The 17,293-nt window shown below is 38.2% G+C and overlaps 1 protein-coding gene across 1 annotated transcript in view; it reads left to right on the top strand.

Annotated features, from left to right (window-relative positions):
* The window catches only part of cacna1g (calcium channel, voltage-dependent, T type, alpha 1G subunit), a 256,257-nt gene that overhangs the window by 148,802 nt on the left and 90,162 nt on the right, over window positions 1–17,293 (top strand). Inside the window, exons 11-13 of the mRNA XM_067487999.1 lie at window positions 13,081–13,232; window positions 14,202–14,387; window positions 16,572–16,686. Of these exons, the coding sequence (XP_067344100.1) occupies window positions 13,081–13,232; window positions 14,202–14,387; window positions 16,572–16,686 (453 nt within the window). The remainder of the gene's footprint in view (window positions 1–13,080; window positions 13,233–14,201; window positions 14,388–16,571; window positions 16,687–17,293) is intronic.

Below are 17,293 nucleotides of genomic sequence, written 5' to 3'. Positions count from 1 at the left end.
AAGGAGGCCAGCCTTCCTGAGCTGGCAAGCTAGGCCAAAGATTTGACCTGCCAGCTTGTGTGATCCAAACCACTGCTATGAAGAGTTTGGATTGGGGCAAAAAGGGGATTAAGGGAAGGTGACACTGAGTGCTTTAAAAATTATGGTTCCTTTTAACAAGTGCTTACTCGTGTGAAAACGGATTTAGCTGTTATGTTTGCTCATAATCATTCTAATGAACATAAGTGTCAAAATATTGTGGTTGAGAACTCAAGTAGATTGTAGACTAAAATGTTCCTCTAAAACTCTAACATCTCTTTCTGTCATTACATAAGAATCCAACTGGACAATCTGGATCCTATTGACTTTATCTGGATCCACTAGGATCCAGATAAAGTCAGGCCAAGGTGACCTTGTAGCTCTTCTTGCTGTCCATTTTATGTTCTTTGCTTCACAAACCAAAATGTCGAAGTTGCTCAAAACCTCTGCTTATGCAGCAAGTCAACCTCCAAAGGCTGACGTAGGAGCTAAGGCAACACTTTCTGCTGCTACTTCACAGAAAAAACACAGCAGTTTGAAATGTCTTATTATGGAAAGGTGCTGTTGATACTTGTTGTGAGGCCAGCATTGAACAGCACGTGCAGTAATATTGACTGGTGTTGTTTACTGTGGTGATAATTGCCATAACCAATAATTCATACACCTGTCTGATTGCTAGATATAAAACCCCCTATATATGTACAATAGCAAAAAAAGTAATGGCGCTGTTTGCAAATTCCTGGCTTTCTGCACGAAGCGATAATCAAGTGTGATCTGATCTGCACCCAAGTCACAAACATCAACAAACACAAAATTTCTAAGCTGATAAAACACAAACAGTCATGATATTCCATGTTTTTATTGAACACACTCCATAAACAGAGACAGAGATGAGATGGATTTGACCATATACCAGAAAAGCAAGAAATTTCAAAGAGTGGTATAACTTTTATTGCCAGTGTTGTCTGCTGGGAAAACTGTCCTTTAAGAAGTTGTTTCAGCTCTGGTGAGTATGGCAGACGTTGTTCACTGTTGATTGCTCCCACCTCCCGTTTTGTAAATGCATACACACACAACCACACACAGTAGTTTTGCTATGTGTTGTTTAGCTGCAAATACATTTGTGAAATTCTGACTTTTGTCATAGTCACCTTATGAATTATTAAACACCCAATTCAAGAAGTAACATGAAGAGAGAAACATGTGGAACACAGCAGTGAAACAAATTAGTTTCTCTGCTTGCAATTATTACATAAAATGTGCTTATTAATCATGCATTGTGCTCATTATGAACAAGATGGGTGTATCTGACTGAAAAGGAAATGTTGTCAATTTGTCATGAAGACAGAGTTCCTGCAGCTGTTTGGATTTGATTTAACAGTGTTTTTCAATGCAGTCACTGTGTTGCAAACTTAACAGTAAATGGCAATATGACCACTACTTTTGGTTAGACAGACATTGTACTAATGCACCATTATGAGAGTATGACATTTGTGCAGTGGTACATACTCATATGTTGACATTTTTGTGATTCTACAAAAGAAAGTAATTTTTACAAAGTACATACTTTAGAAAAACTAGATCAATGTACAACACATGTTTTCCTTTCATTTCCAGTTGATCTGTGAGATGTGGAAGGTTTTAAGAATGTCACATTTTCCTAATGTAGGAATTGAACGACCAGCTTCTTCCTGGTCCATAAAGTCAGAGTTAAACTGAGCAACCCCCCCCCCATCCCGCTCCGACCTCCCCCTTCTTTTTCATTACTTTTTTAAATTTGTTAGATGGTATCCTCATACTGTTCAATTAGTAAGTTAGAACGTACTAATTAGAGAAGAAATAGGAATAAAGGGGGAAAAAAGGGAGGGGTTCCACTGATTCTCCCTGGCTCATTTCAGTCAAACTGGGTGGGGGTGTGACTTGGTTGTTCTTCTGTTGTATGCAGTCCATTTTTCCCATCTTTGTTTGGAGATCTAACTATTAGCTTTCACTGTGTCGAGCCAGTCCTTTAATTTTGGTGGTTCACTCTTTAACCAATTTCTTGTGATGGGTTTTTTTTACTTGCGATGATTAAGATTTTGAATAGGTACATATGATCTTTTTTTAATTACTTTATCTGTCATTAGTCCCAAACACAGAGATCTTGCATCTTAGTTTTTCCTCCATAGTTTAATCATCTTATTTCCTCCTATAGCAAGACCTGTTTAATTTCTTTGTCTTAGAAAATGTCTTATCTTTACAGTTCTGTGTTGCCTACTTCAAATCCCCTTTTGACTTTTCCAAAGGTTTTAAAAGTATTATCTTTAATGAGTGCACATACAGCTGCTTTGTCTTCTTTTGCTGAAAGTGTTGTGTGCGGGGCCAAACTTTGTGGTATAAGGTTCGCCATATACAGAGTTTACTGTTTTTCTCCCGCTAATCTTTTTTGTTACCTCACACCATATTTTCAATGTGTCTTCTACAATGTCAATCTCTCCTTTATGTCCTTTATTGTAATTTATCTTGTTATTATTAAATTCATATGTTTGATTTTAATTCCTGGGAGATACATACTCCCAGGTATTTGATGGATCTGGCATCCCGATTCAAGTTGAGTTTCTGTCTGGTAAGTTTGTTTGTTGTGTAGTTATTATAAAGTAAATGTGTTTTTGAGCTATTAATTTTGTAGCCTGATATCTGGCCAAAGTTGGACAGTATTTTGATAAGTTTAAGAAATGTTGAGCTTGAGTTTTGGAGATATATAATAATATCATCAGCAAAGCAGGGCTATACTTTTGTTTTTTGCATGTTTTATAACATGTAGGGTTCTTCCAACATTGTCCTGTGTTTGCCAGCCCTTTATGAAGCTGGTCTGGTCTTCGTGTATTAGATCAGGGATAGGATTTTAATTATTTTGGATAAAATAGATGTAAACAGGTTATAGTCTACGTTAGGTATGGAGATTGGTCGGTATCATTCGCACTGTACTTTATTTTTGCCTGTCTGTTATCACCCCCTCTTTCCATGATGGTGGGGCCACAGCATTCCTAAGTGTCCAATGGATAGATTCTAGTAGAGCAGGGGTGAGATCTTCTTTGAAGGTTTTATACCATTCATTTGGAAAAACCATCACTGCCTGGACTTCAGTGCTTATAGCTGTATCCAATTCTTTTTTTAGTGATAGGTACATTTAATTTTTCATTTTGTATTTCTCCAATAAAAGGAAGATCTAATGCTGCCACTTATTTTTGGTTATCGTTATCATCATTAATAATTGGTTGAGAGTATAGTGTTTTATAATGTTCTATACAAATCTTTTCAATTCCATCTGGTTTGTAAACTAATTTGCTAGTTGGCTTGGTAATATAGTTATTTCCTAATGGGTGAAGGTTCCTCCAGATATCAAACATACATTCCTCTTTAATTAGAATATTTAGAATGTTTGATCTTTGAGATTTATGTTTTCTTTTGCTTGATGTGTCTATAGAATAATTTAGAATTGTGTTTTAATCCCCAGCACATACTAGGACTCCTGAGCTTTCAGAGATTCAAATGTCAAAAAAAGATTGAAAGCATTTTTATCATTGTCTGGAGGAATATAGATATTTGCCAGTTTGATCAGAATGTTATCTATTTTTCATTCAACTATTATGTATCTGTCTCCCTCTTCTTCAAAGTTAATCAAGTTAGACAGTAGAATGGCTACTCCTCTCTTTCTGCTATTTTTACATGAACTAAAGGAGTTTGAACACCCAAATGTCTTTTAACCTCATGTTTTTTATTTCATTAGGTGAGTTTCTTGTAAAAATATGATTTGTATTTGATCCTTTTTCATTTTTCTTAACACCTTTTCCTCCTAATTGGATTATTCAAACCATTCACATTGAATCATACATTCTCAAGTTCTTATACCTAGTTGCAGGTGAAGATTAATTCAGTAGCTCCCCTAATCAAAATTTGAACTGTAACTGACTTTCAAACAGGTTAATCTCGTGCCTCATGAAGTCATTGTTTCGTTTAAGGTCAGTTTTTATTTTTTATTTCCCTAATTATATTGTTTGAATCAAGATTCATTCCAGGGCCCCTCGGGTTCTCTTCCTCCTCCTTTATGTTAGCTTGTTCTGTTTCATTGTTGTTGTCTATCGTTTCCAAAGCGTTTTTGGCATTTTGTCTTCTTTTCCATGTTCTTTATTTACCTTCTTGCCTTTTATCTATTTTTTATGCAGCATAGTATTGTGTTATCAAATTATTTAGAGATTCAGTTAGTTTGAATCTGGGAGAGTGGTCTTACATGCATCTCTGCTACTCCATCACCAAACCGGAAGACCCAAATTTCCCTTTTTAACAAATGAATGCAAAAGCAATAGCAGTAAACATTCAGGAAGAACAACAATCAGCAAAAAGTTATAAAGTTGTAGAGTATATGCCTTATAAACCTGTTATGTTTATTCTTCAATAACTTTTATAAAACTTTGAAACATTTATTGTCTTCACGTAGTGTTATCTTGAACACTGTAGACTTAAATTCAGTTAAACCCCCATTAAATGTTTGAGTTGTTTGGATTTCTGTATTACCCAATGTGGCTGCATGGAGCAACATCAGTTTTTCAGATTTGCTCTCCAACTTCTAGGGGGTAATATCACAGGGCTTCTCTTAATGCTAAAGGCTCCATTATGTTCAACAGCTGCAAGCTAAGATTTTCTGCCTTCTCTCTGCACTCTTAAAAATGCATACATGCTGAGTCTTTCTTAGTTCCAAGGGCAGCAGACAAGGCAAATGCAAGGAATGTAGATGTATGCGCAACACAAAGGGATAAAGAGATGATTAAGTAGAGTGTTGGATAGGGATGACAGAATCTGAGGACTTGGAGGTGAAACGATAGAGCAGGGTGATCGGTGGAAGAGTGAAGCCGGACAGGTTGGACAAGTAAAGAGAGAGTGTCTGCTTTATCTCTCTGTGCAGTTTAAGAGTGTTACCATTTATGGTGGACCTGATGGAATAGTTGTGTGTCTGCCAACAGCGTGACACGGCCCATAGTCTATTTACTTGGGAAGGTCAACCTCTCTCTCACTTTACATAAGAAACATCCCCGTCTTTGTAGCTGAAGATAGTTCCCTGCATCCTTTTTCTGAAGCTTTCCTGTCAGTCTTTCCACTCCCTTGATGGATGGTGCTAATGCCAAAATACTTTGAGTAGAAGTTAAGAGTCATAGAAAAGGCAGGGGTGTCGAGGGACAAGTGAGCTGACGCTGATGTTTCCTGTTTTGGAAATAGTTTCTGCTGTTATAGTTGAAGCTTTTTAGTACTGACATGAATATTGATTCAGCATGTAGCAGTTACATGAGCACAAAGTGATCTGAAGTCACTTTTGAGTGACTTGCTCTACATTTCCCTCGGGTGATGTTTTGACTATTAACCTTGAAAGCTTTTCAGCGTGTAAGGAGTTGCTCTTTAAACTTTTCGGTGCTGCTAAACCGTGATATATTTGTAAGAATGTGTGTTTTTAAACTTTTTTTTCTTGCTTTGTGACAATAGGAAGGTAATGGGGCGACTGTGGCGCAGGAAGGTAGAGAGGTTGTCCACTAATCTCGCAGTTGTTGGTTCAATCCCAGGCTCCTCCAGTCACATGTTGAAGTGTCCTTGAGCAAGACACTGAACCCCCAACTTAGTTGCTCCCGGTGAGTGTTGACACACTCCCCCATTGGTGTTGGATTGTGAGTGCGAATGGGTGAATGACAAGCAGTGTAAGTCTATATAAGTGCAGACCATTTACCATTGACTGAAATAAAACCCACTGGCATGAAGCAAAAATGTTGCTTGAAATCCTTGAAGTTTTGTGTCACTGAGATGTCTTGTACATATGAATGTTACCGATCCGAATTTCAATGGCAGATGTGGATGTTCTTCTTTAGTATTACAAGGAAAAAGACAGAAAAAAGTTACTTTGTATTGTTGTATTGTTTTTTGGGTTTTTTTTTCAGTTTCAAATAGAACGACCCCCTGAAAGATGTCTGAGCAACCCTGACCTCAAAACCTATATGGCTGCTCTGTTCATCAGCAGAGCGAAGGCTGTTGTAAAATAAAGTTACTAGAAATTGTCTAATTGATGTCTTAGTAAAATAGTCATACACATTGCACTGTCCGATTTATCTATTTGTGGAAATGTTGCATAAGCATTTCAATAACTAAGTACTGTGTAGTGCCGTATAATAAACTGGTGTTGCTAACCAGGTGAGAACTGGTATTTTTATGGTAAACAAGCTGATCAGCTTGGAGTGCTGTCGAGTCCGATATGACGTCATCCCGAGCCGTGACTTCCAAGTTCTGACGTAAATGGAACGCACACTGCTCACCATCATAGTTTGGCAAGTTGTTTGTCCTAAGCATTTGGTAATTACCATAAATAGAGCAAAAAGCACTACACAAACAATAGCTGAGCCTGTGGCAATGGCAGTAATTTGCAAATGACGGGTTATACACAAATTTAAATAGAGCTCTGTCGTAAAAAGCTCGGACTGTGACAGAATCTAGAGGCAGGGAAATTTAATAGCTTAGTAGCTTGTTTTCTGTTTCTGTCTCTCTTCAAAATAAAAGCCCCCTGACATTCAGGTGTGAGATGTAGGATTAGGTTCAGTTATTGGTAGCACTGACCCTAACAACAATTTAAGGAATTGTGGCTTGTTTCATTTTCATAGGTTATGCACAGTACAGTAAAGTGCGGATGAATAAATGCATTCTCTTTTGCCTCGCACACACACACGCGCGCACACACACACACACACACACACACACAGTTTTACTTCCCTGCCATATCCAGAAACACACTGCAAAGCTTCTTTCATTGTCGTCCTTGTTCCAACCCGAGACAATATTTATTCAGCTTTTATCCTGCCCTGCCTGAGGAATGCCGAGCTGGCATCTGAAGACACTGGCCTCACTCCAAAACAGACCTAAGAAAGGTTGTTTTTTTTTTACTAATTTGTACAATAATGAGATGTACATTGTAAAACAACAGCTCCTAATCTTGTTTTATAGCAAAGAGCCTTTCCCTGCCCCAACAGTCATGAAATCAAAAAGGGAGAATAAATTATGTGATCATACGATGGATTCTGTTATTTGCTGGTTCAGTGAGATGCCAAATAACAAGCTGCTTGTGTTTAGCAAACGCTCCTTTCTACCTCCTGCTATGAATCAGCCGTTTTATATCTTTCATACTGTCTCATAACATTTAAATGTGATTTTGTTTGTCTTGAGAGACATTTTTTATGCAGAGTTGTTAAAATACCATTACATACCAAAGGCCATAGGGACAAATAATCCAAAGGTGAAACCTATGAAAGGTTGAATTCCAGATTGATTACACCTGCAATAATTTTTAATTGTACATTTGCGGTTTTGAAAATAAATGCACCTACATTTCCACTGAACCATGGTTTGCTTTGTCTGTAAAAAAGCGACTTAAAATAACTGCAGATGGATGGACCTTTGGAATACAGGAAGTGGAAGTTGAGGCTTGGCTATATTCACCCTTTAAACTTTCTTTCATTCTTTTGCTATGACTTTTTTCATACATACCACTTAACCCTTTTGTTACGTCTCGTGATGAAAGAACATTTCTAATAGCTAAATTTACATTGTCATTGTACTAGATTTAACGTAGGTGGTTGCAAACTCAGTTGGTAAAGGCAGTCGTCCATGGACCACAGGGTCAGTGGTTCGATCCCCGCTCCCGGCTACATGTGGAAGTGTCCTTGGGTAAGACACTGAACCCCATTTACAATAATAACTTTGCACATTATGCTAAATTTTACATTCTGTATGACTGTATACAATTTAACAAAAACATGAGCCTTGGTGCAGACTTTCAGGTGTTAAAAATGCACAAAGAATACAGTTATAGAAGTCCATTTATTAAATAGGATTTATGTCTATAGAACATTTATTAAAAGATATAAAGCAAAATGCAATTTTTTTTTATCAGTTTTGAGGTAAGGAACAGAAATTTGGCATTCGTGTAGTAATAATTAATAAGTAATCCACCAGCAATGTGCGCTTAAGTATGTGGTTGTGTGAACTGTCTGTAGCTGTTGCAGCGTATTGCAGCAGTTAAAATTTAACATCTGGAGTCTCCATTAACTAACAAATGGAGAGAGATTGAAAACTCATGTAACCGTATTTTTTATGAATCTACTTTTCATTTTCTTTTTATCGTCATAATCAAACACCTGAGTTATAGTTGTTAATTTGTGGGCTTCAGAGATACTAGCGTATGAAATTTACCTCTGGATAAGCTAGACTACCATTACCCCCATGTATGCTGAGCTAAACAAACTAGCCTGTAATATTCAAGGGAGCTATCAGCAATGTCTATGTGTACTTTCTGTAGAACGTTATATAACTGTATTAATCCATACTGAATATTTTGGAAAGTCACATATAAATGTTGACAATCAATAAACCTGAATAAGAATTTTTTCAAATTATGTAAAGGTGCTGATACAGACTTTCATATCAGTCATCTGAGACAAATCTTCATTTTTATTAAAGCTCAACCATCCAGCCATAAAGAGGAATGTCTCCATTTCATGTTTGAAATGTCCTCTCCTACGACGTGCCTAAGCAAACCACTTGATTAAACACACACACACACACACACACACACACACACACACACACACACACACACACACACACACACACACACACACACACACACACACACACACGGTGCTGCATCATTGACGGTCAGGGGTTGAATAAAGTGCATCATCCCGTTACAATTAGATCACATCAGATTAGGTGACATTACATTAGCGCTAACCAGATTACACCATTCCTCATCTAACACACTTTACCTCCTAATGCCCCTGCAGCCTCATTACCCAGGAAACGAGGAAGCAATTAGAAAAGCAAGAGAGTGCCTTTCTCACTTCCAAACCTGTGCCCATGGACACATTCATCTCCCTCTCGGTAATATGCACACATCAGTGGTCATTAGACAATTAAGACATTTTCCTGGTTGATAAGCTGATGACCGTGAACCTTTGGTCATGCTAGCGTGTGTGTGTGTGTCTGTGTAGACCCTTTTCTACATCCATGTCTCTTATGTATTTCTGTTGGTGAGAAAGGATTTTATGGTTCTCATTTTCTTGCAGTAAACTTGCTTGAAGTGAGGAATGTCTAATATACAAGCTGGAACAATAGCAGAGCAGAAAACAGTGGGGAAAAATAATGACCTCAACCTTAGTCTCAAGGCCAGATGCCTGCAGTCCAAGTCTCACCTCATAAAAAGTGTACTTCTTGTTCTGGCTTATCAACTGCATCTATTATACAGCTCTGAGAGAGTCTGCACACATGCTTATAAGTGTTCCTCTGTGCATATGTGCATGTGCATATGCATGCTCATGTGTGCCACACACAAGAGTTTGCCATGTGGGTTTACGAGTGTTACCTGTTGATGTGAGTCCACAGGATTTTTAGTGTAACTCTGGGCGCCTCTATGTGTGGTTGTGGTGTGTGTGTGTGCATGTGTTCCTACATAACAGTATGTGAGGGCATTCATCTGAAAGCACACACAAACATCGAAGTGCCCCTGTATTTGTTTACACTTTGAACTTTTCTTAATCACACTGTGTGTGTGTGTGGGTGTGTGCGCGTGTATGAAGGATTTGCCGCTATGCTTGTCAGTGTACAAATGAATGGACACAAAGCTGTGGGATCAAACACACAGATTCTTCAGTGTCTGTGAACCCGAAGAGAGACACAGACAATGACAAAGAGGTGAGATGAAACGGGTAAAAGCTTCTTTTCCGGAAGCAGGCTTCAGTGACAAGAGCTGCACGATAGGGCTGAGGGCAAATTATTATTTTTTAACAAGCAGGCAGGAGAGGAAAGATGTCTCCCTCTCTTCTCTGTACATTCTCCACAGTGACTGTTTAACATGGCACGTATTTCACACGATTGTGCTAAAACTGAAAGGAATACAAAGTAATGTGATGAAATGTTTTATTATTACAGCATTTCTTGCCAACACTTTATCATCTTGTTCGTACAGTAGTCAAAAACTGACAACCACACCAGTTATCTCTCTAAATAATTAGCTGTTGCTTTGTTAGTTGACAGCTCATCTTAGAATAGCACCAAATTTAAGTTTGATATATTGTCACTGTATTGATTCTTTTGAACATAAAGATAGGAAGAATATTCCCATCATGCTGATCTCAGCAGAGTTTAAATAAGAGGGGAAGTAGCTTTAGGCTTTTGGCTGAAAGCCAGGTGTGATGTAAATCCTTTTGGAATGAATAATAAGTTATTAGTGATAATGTATATAATAAAACAATATATCTGTATATATTGCTGCCTGTCACACATTGAACCTTGTGGGATGTAGTGTTCCAGCATGTGAGTCCTTAGAATAACAACAAAGTATGAAAATATGAAACTGGGTAAATGTCCACAGCTCGTCTTTGCACTGGGCCATGTAGTCCAGTCCTGCAGGGGTGGGTAGTTGGTAAAACAAAGGGTCTTACGTCAGCCCCGGAGATTCATTTAACTTCATGTTTCTATTTCTTGTTTCTTTTAACAATGGCTGCACATTCTTTCCCTAAGCTTGAATCAAGTGGTGGCAGTTGGCAAAACGTTAACAAAGACAATAGATCAGCAAACCCTGTGAATAGGTCATCCGGGTCATTTTGGAAGATATTTGGAACCACTTTTATTACTTGGTGAGAGCAGCGGTGATAATATCTGGGGTCATTTATTAAAAGCCAGGCCGGGAATTGCGTTGCACGTTGCCTCTGTGCTCCTGGACTTTCTATCTCTGGGCCTAATGCTACATTTCGGTTTTGTGGGAATAATGACTTAATACCAAGCAAAAACTACTAAGTGTTGACTTTTTCAAACTCTGTTTAAACTTTCAAGTTTCTATGGTTGAATTCTGGAAATTGTTGTTCCATTTAACTATAACCGAGTTACCCATTTATTAAATCCATTAAATTTCCAGATTGTCAGCATGCACTTGCGTTTCTGACTTACCCTTCAAGCAGGTTGTTGTTTTTTTTTTTATTTTTGCTGAAATTAAACCACAAGTTGCTACTGGGCTTAAAATTGTTTCATCACTGTGCTCCTGTTTAGGATCAGCACCTACTAGATGTGGCTATAAGTGTCGTTTCAAATGTGGTTTGTAGCTACATTCACATAATATGGTGAGTTAAATAACTCGGTCTGGTAAATATGAAGCCATCCCTGCAGCCTAGCTTAGCATAAAGATTCCTTTAGTCCAAAGGTAAAACCCCAGGCTGCCAGCACTAGTTAACATGTTTTATCTCATTTGTTTATTCTGTGTAAAACAAAGAATGTGTGAATATGGATTCCACTTTTTTACCAGAGACTGTAAGTGCCTGAGTACATTTATTGAAACTGTCTGCTTCAGTACAATTTTCAGGTAATCATACTTCACTAGAGTATTTTACTTCTACTGTTACTTTTACTCCATTACTCAATATCCAGAGAGAAATACTGGTAGTGGAGTACAATTTTAGGCTAATACTTTTAGGCATTTTTACTTGAATACTGATTTTGTGTACTTCTGGCCCCTCTGTTTTTTTACAGGAAGCTGTAGTTCTTGTGTTTGAGTCAGACAACTAGCAGAGACTAGTTACATTAGAACATTAGAGCTTCCATACAAGTCAGTAGTCTAATTTACTTCGAGCAGTGTCATTGTCCAAGGACACGATGACTATGTGGGCAGGAGGAAATGGGGATCAAACTGCATCTAACCCCATGGTTGGTGGACGACTGTGCCATCTCCTGATATACAGCCATACCACCCCTCAACTCGTCAAATCATCTCTCATTTTAGTCGTTGGCTCTATATTTCCTTTTTGAAAGGTAACTTAGTGTTGTATATATGTTTCCAGATGAAAGCTTAGTTATAACTATATTTGAAAGCTTTATGGCTTTAATTTAGCTAAACTGTATTCACTAACTTTTCCATATGACACGAATTCAGTGTAACAACACCAACCGTAATGTCTAATAACTCCTCTGTCACTGTTGCCTAAGTGCTGTAGAAATTCTGGTGCTGCAATGCAGTAGGACGAGCTTTTATTTAACTGGTGATGTTAATCTGTGTATTCCTTTCTCTGTGTATACATGCTGGTGTTGAATAATTGCTGCTTAAACAGTCATGGTGTATAGTGATTAGTGGCAGCCTACCAGGACAGGCTTAATGGCACACACTGTGTTTACATTACATTACATTACCTCCTGGTTCAGCCCGGGGATAATGTTTCTGCCGGGACAATGGCTCTATCTATATACACAAACGGTGGGCGACTGTATGATAGACACATGCACACATTCACTTACACGTTAATGATGGAGAGCATGCAAACACAGATCAGGCCTTTGACACCTTCCATCTGTTCTCTCATGTCAGTGTCATGTGTTTGTATGACACCATGTTTAAGTTGTGTAAACTGTTTATTGCATGGAGACGAAAGGCCTCAGGAAGCTGGCCTGGGGTGCTCCACCGTCCACAGACACATCATGGATCCTTACAATGCTTGATTTACATACTGTGTTGTATTTGGTCGCACCACTCCTTTTTATCTTTTGGCTTGTGTTCTTTCTCTTGTCTGTTTGCTTGCTTTCATTCCCTGTATTTCTCTCCCTCTTTTTTTAATGTTATTATGTTCCGGAATACATACTGTACATCTGCGTTTAAACACACACACACACACACACACACCAGCCGATTGATGTAGATGTGAGTGGCAGCCCAGTTCTCTGATGAGCTTTGAGCAGACGTTGCAGGCATATTTAGCATCAGCCCCGGTGTGAGATAAAGGTTCCGTGCATGTGTGTATGTGAATAGACAGATTTGTCAGATATGAATTGGATTATGTAAGTGGCATATTCCCGTGTGCACATGTGACACCACAGATGTTGTTGCTTTAGTCATCTGAACCTCTTGCTGCTTCAATCTAGTAATTTTTAAGCTTAATAATTAGATAAATACGCATCCAGTAATCTGCACAGTGATGCATTAACTATTTGCTCTTTTTCTTTCTACATCCCCAGCCTGATGAGTTGACCAATGCGTTGGAGATCAGCAACATTGTGTTCACCAGCCTCTTCGCCCTGGAGATGCTGTTGAAGGTTTTGGTCTATGGCCCCTTTGGCTACATCAAGAACCCCTACAATATCTTTGATGGAATCATCGTGGTAATCAGGTGGGTTAAAGACTACGACTTTAAGAAGGTCATTATATGACGCAGCAATCAGTCTCCCCCTGGTCTGTTTTATTTTTAAAGTAGTGCAACTGGGAAAACGGAACATGGAGACCCTATAAATACCCTTGGTTCTAATTATAAAAGAAAAACATACTCACATAAAGAACCCTGAGGGAAATCAGCTCCGGCAATGCATAAAGACACAGGCACATTAAATTTCTATCTAACCCAATGTGTCCGATCTTGGCCCTGAAAAACAATGGGATATTACCATTCTTACATGGGGAGTAAATAGAGCAACCAAAAACTGTAAACGGTCCCTAAGTGCGATGTGGCTGTAGTCTGGTACTGCAGAGCTGTAGTAATGACACAACACTATGATAATTTTCACAATTTTTATAACAGCTCAGCGTAGCAAAAAAAAAAAATCTTTTTATTAGGTATTCGTTGGAGGTAATGAAAAGTTGCTTTCCAACATTTTAAAATAACTACCAGAAATGTGGGTTGACCAAGACATTATTTAAATTATTACGTTTAATCCAATGGTGGTTTTAAGTAATTCTCACCAGGTGCAGTTTTCCTTACCTCCACGTAGCATTTCTGCATCATTCAGCTCATTGATTTACTGTTCAACCTACAGCTTAATACCTTGGCTCATTCTCCCCTATTTTCCTTCTTTACAGTCGGATAAATTTAGCGCTTTGCAGCTAGTGTACACTAAAGGTTATTGACTGCCCGATGAACATGCATAAAGCGTTAAGCCCGAGTTTTTGCTCAGGAGTTGGTGGGAAAATACACGGAGTTTAAAGGAAAGTGAATATTGGGCTTACTTTTGTCAGTTTAAATAATTAAATTTGAGGTTAAACGACAACTTCAAATGAATGGTATGAGTAATTGGTATCTTTACAACTTGTCCACATAAGTTAATGTAGCTAATAATTTACATGTGTACGTCTTTACTTCTGACAGCGTGTGGGAGATTGTTGGCCAGCAGGGGGGTGGTCTGTCAGTGCTGCGGACTTTCCGACTGATGCGTGTGTTGAAGCTGGTCCGTTTCATGCCAGCCCTGCAGAGGCAGCTAGTGGTTCTGATGAAGACCATGGACAACGTGGCCACTTTCTGCATGTTGCTCATGCTGTTTATCTTCATTTTCAGGTAGGCAGAGGGAGAGAGAGCTGCACTGCAAAAAACAGGTGGTAATCTGCCAAAATGGCTGATCCATCTCTTTCTTGTTGCCAGTAGAGGCACAAGATCATAGAAAGACATGTAAAAAGTAAACAAATAAGTGTGGCCATGAAACACATTGTTGAATGAACTGAAAGCACCAAGGTGTGGAATAAAATAAATTGGTAGATCAGACCTGGGTACTTTTTCTATAAATAATGAGGAATAAAAAGCAGAGATCAATAAAGACATGCCAGGAAGAAGGACATCAGTCGATGGAAAGACGAGACTAAACAATTCCCTTTTCTTGTCAGCATTTCTGTTTTTTTGCCCAGTTTTGTGGCTGAGCTCAACTAATTCAGTTACAGAGATTCTCTGCATTTTTAAACACATTCACATCTATATTTCAGAGAAGGAACAATAAAGTGATGCCCAGTATCTGATCAAGTTATTATGTTTGAAATGGCAAAAAAAAGAGTTTTTGTTTTAAGGTCTTTGACATAATGTGAATGCAAAATTGTGATTACTGTACAGATTCCAAAGGCCTGTCCATATGCTGCAGTGAGACTCCATAAGATAAAACTAAGTTCAAACTAAAAGTAATGTTGGTTAAATTATTCACTTTTAATTTTATCCTCTTAATATTGACGCATATATTTGTATTGTTTTAAGATGTGTATATGTCTAAATGCATGTACTATATCTGATACACACACGCACAAACACACAGACTTCCAACGGCCTTTAATATCCAAAGATAAACCACTCAGGCCTTGGTCTGAGTGAAGAGGTTTAGACAGCAAAGGCCTCGTCATTGATCCTTGAGTTTCAGTCGCGCTTTAGTGTGTATGTGTTTCTGAATAAAAGACCAACCACTGTGCAGACTTACTGTCGCTTCACAATAACACTACCCCCGGTCAGTTGTCTTATGCAGCCTAGCTTTTTAGGTGGTCTTCCTTTCTTTTATGTTTTCTCTTTTTTCATTTGTTACTGTTCTATGTATTTAATGAAAATAGGTTGAGTTGTTTGAGTGTTTGAGTTGAAAACGTAATTAACATTTTACTTGTTTTATAATATAAATTGCCCTAGAAATGTGGACATTCAGCAAAAACACAAGGTAAAAATACAATTACTATAAAATAAAGCTAAAACCCCCATATTTGTCATTATGGCACAAAGAGGCTTAGGGTTAATCTTTAATACTTGAATCTGCACTTAAAATAATGCTAGCGACACAAAATAGTAAAATGATCCAGTTGGTGTTTTGCCCCTTTTTTTGTGTTTACTCTTCACGTTTCATTTCTAAATTCTTTGGATTAACAGACAAGTTGAATGCCATTGAGTACCTCACTCATTGGTCAGGGCAAAAACAGCCATCTATGGTTTTAGGAGATAATCCCTGCTTTACCTTCTTCCCAGAGTATTGTCATAGCAGTTTCCAAGCAAATAACTAAGATATTGCACAAACAGCCTGGATAATGCATTTTCCTACAGGAAATATTTGTCCCACATAGCTCATTAAACCACATATGGCAGTTTCACATTGTTGAAATTTGTTGAAACAAATGAGATGTCAGAACTTGAGGGCCGGGCCGGACAAAGCATTTCCCCCTGCCTCCTGTTTTAAGTCGTTAGGATACACTAATCATCCCACAGATCCCACCCTATACTTAACAGACACCTGTCCTTGTTTCATTCTAGGATAAAAAGCAATTATTAATTTAAATTTTAAATCGGTGGAAAGTCTTTACGTTGGATGACATTGTGTCTTTGATTCTAATTGCAGTGATTCTTTTGGGTATGAATATATACTTTAGGTGTTGCTGTGTGTGACGCTCTCCATGGTGCTGAACTCAACTTGGCATAAGCACTTTATTTCCACTCCACTTCTCAGCATCGTCTGACTCATTGCATTGTGGACCAACTGTTTGACTTCTTTGGTTATAGACCTACTGTTTAGTGAATACTATTATTTATGTTTTTCAATGCAATGCTATATGCAGTAATTAGCTTTAATGTTCAATATACTGTATACTGCCACAGCTGTTTCTGCAAAATGTTACAGTCAAAACAAGTCTTTTCTGTTTAAAAAAAAGAAAAAAGGTAAAAATGTATGCCTCTTTTTACTGTTTTTTTTTTTTTTTTTTCCCCCTGCTCCCCTCCTCCCCGTGCCAGTATCCTGGGGATGCATCTGTTTGGTTGTAAGTTTGGATTGGAGAAGGATGGAGACACTCAGCCAGACAGAAAAAACTTTGACTCTCTTCTCTGGGCTATAGTGACTGTCTTCCAGGTGAGCAGATGCAACTTTCTTTTCTGTTCCTCCTCTGTTAAATTACCACATTTCACTGTGTCATGGCCAATTTAGCTGCAGCTTTATGGCAGACTTCACAGTCTGTTGAGATAATAAAAGGTCAGCAGCAGGGTAACCTAAGGGTATGTGAGTTTCCTACACCATCTGGATGTTTCAACTTCTTGTGTGATCAAACTGTAGCTTCTGAAATGCCCTCAAGCAACTAACCTAACATCTTCCTGCTTCATTGGTCCTGACCTAAACCTGTCTCCATTCAGAGGCCAAAAAGACATTCTACTACTGAATAAATAAAGTAAATCAAATATTCCGCCGGTAGTCACTCTTCAGTCGCCTCTTTCTGCCAGTCGGGGTTTTATCTACCTAATTTTCTTCCGCTCATTTAATTTCATTTTCCAAGTTAGGCTAAGTAGGCCTGAAAAGGTGTTCTGTGGGTTATATCTAGCCATTCATTGTCTGTGCTTAAGCCCTTATATATTCATGAATAATCTTATTTACTACTGTTCGGTTACAAGATGTGTATCAGTTTGATTTTAATGCCAGTATAAGTGAGCAGTTTAACAGACTCTGTTGTTCTTCATGGCCAAGC

This window comes from Channa argus, chromosome 20, assembly GCF_033026475.1.
Source record: "Channa argus isolate prfri chromosome 20, Channa argus male v1.0, whole genome shotgun sequence".
NCBI classification, from domain to species: domain Eukaryota; kingdom Metazoa; phylum Chordata; class Actinopteri; order Anabantiformes; family Channidae; genus Channa; species Channa argus.
The sequence above is the reverse complement of the archived record's forward strand: the minus strand, read 5'-3'. Positions and strand labels throughout refer to the sequence as shown.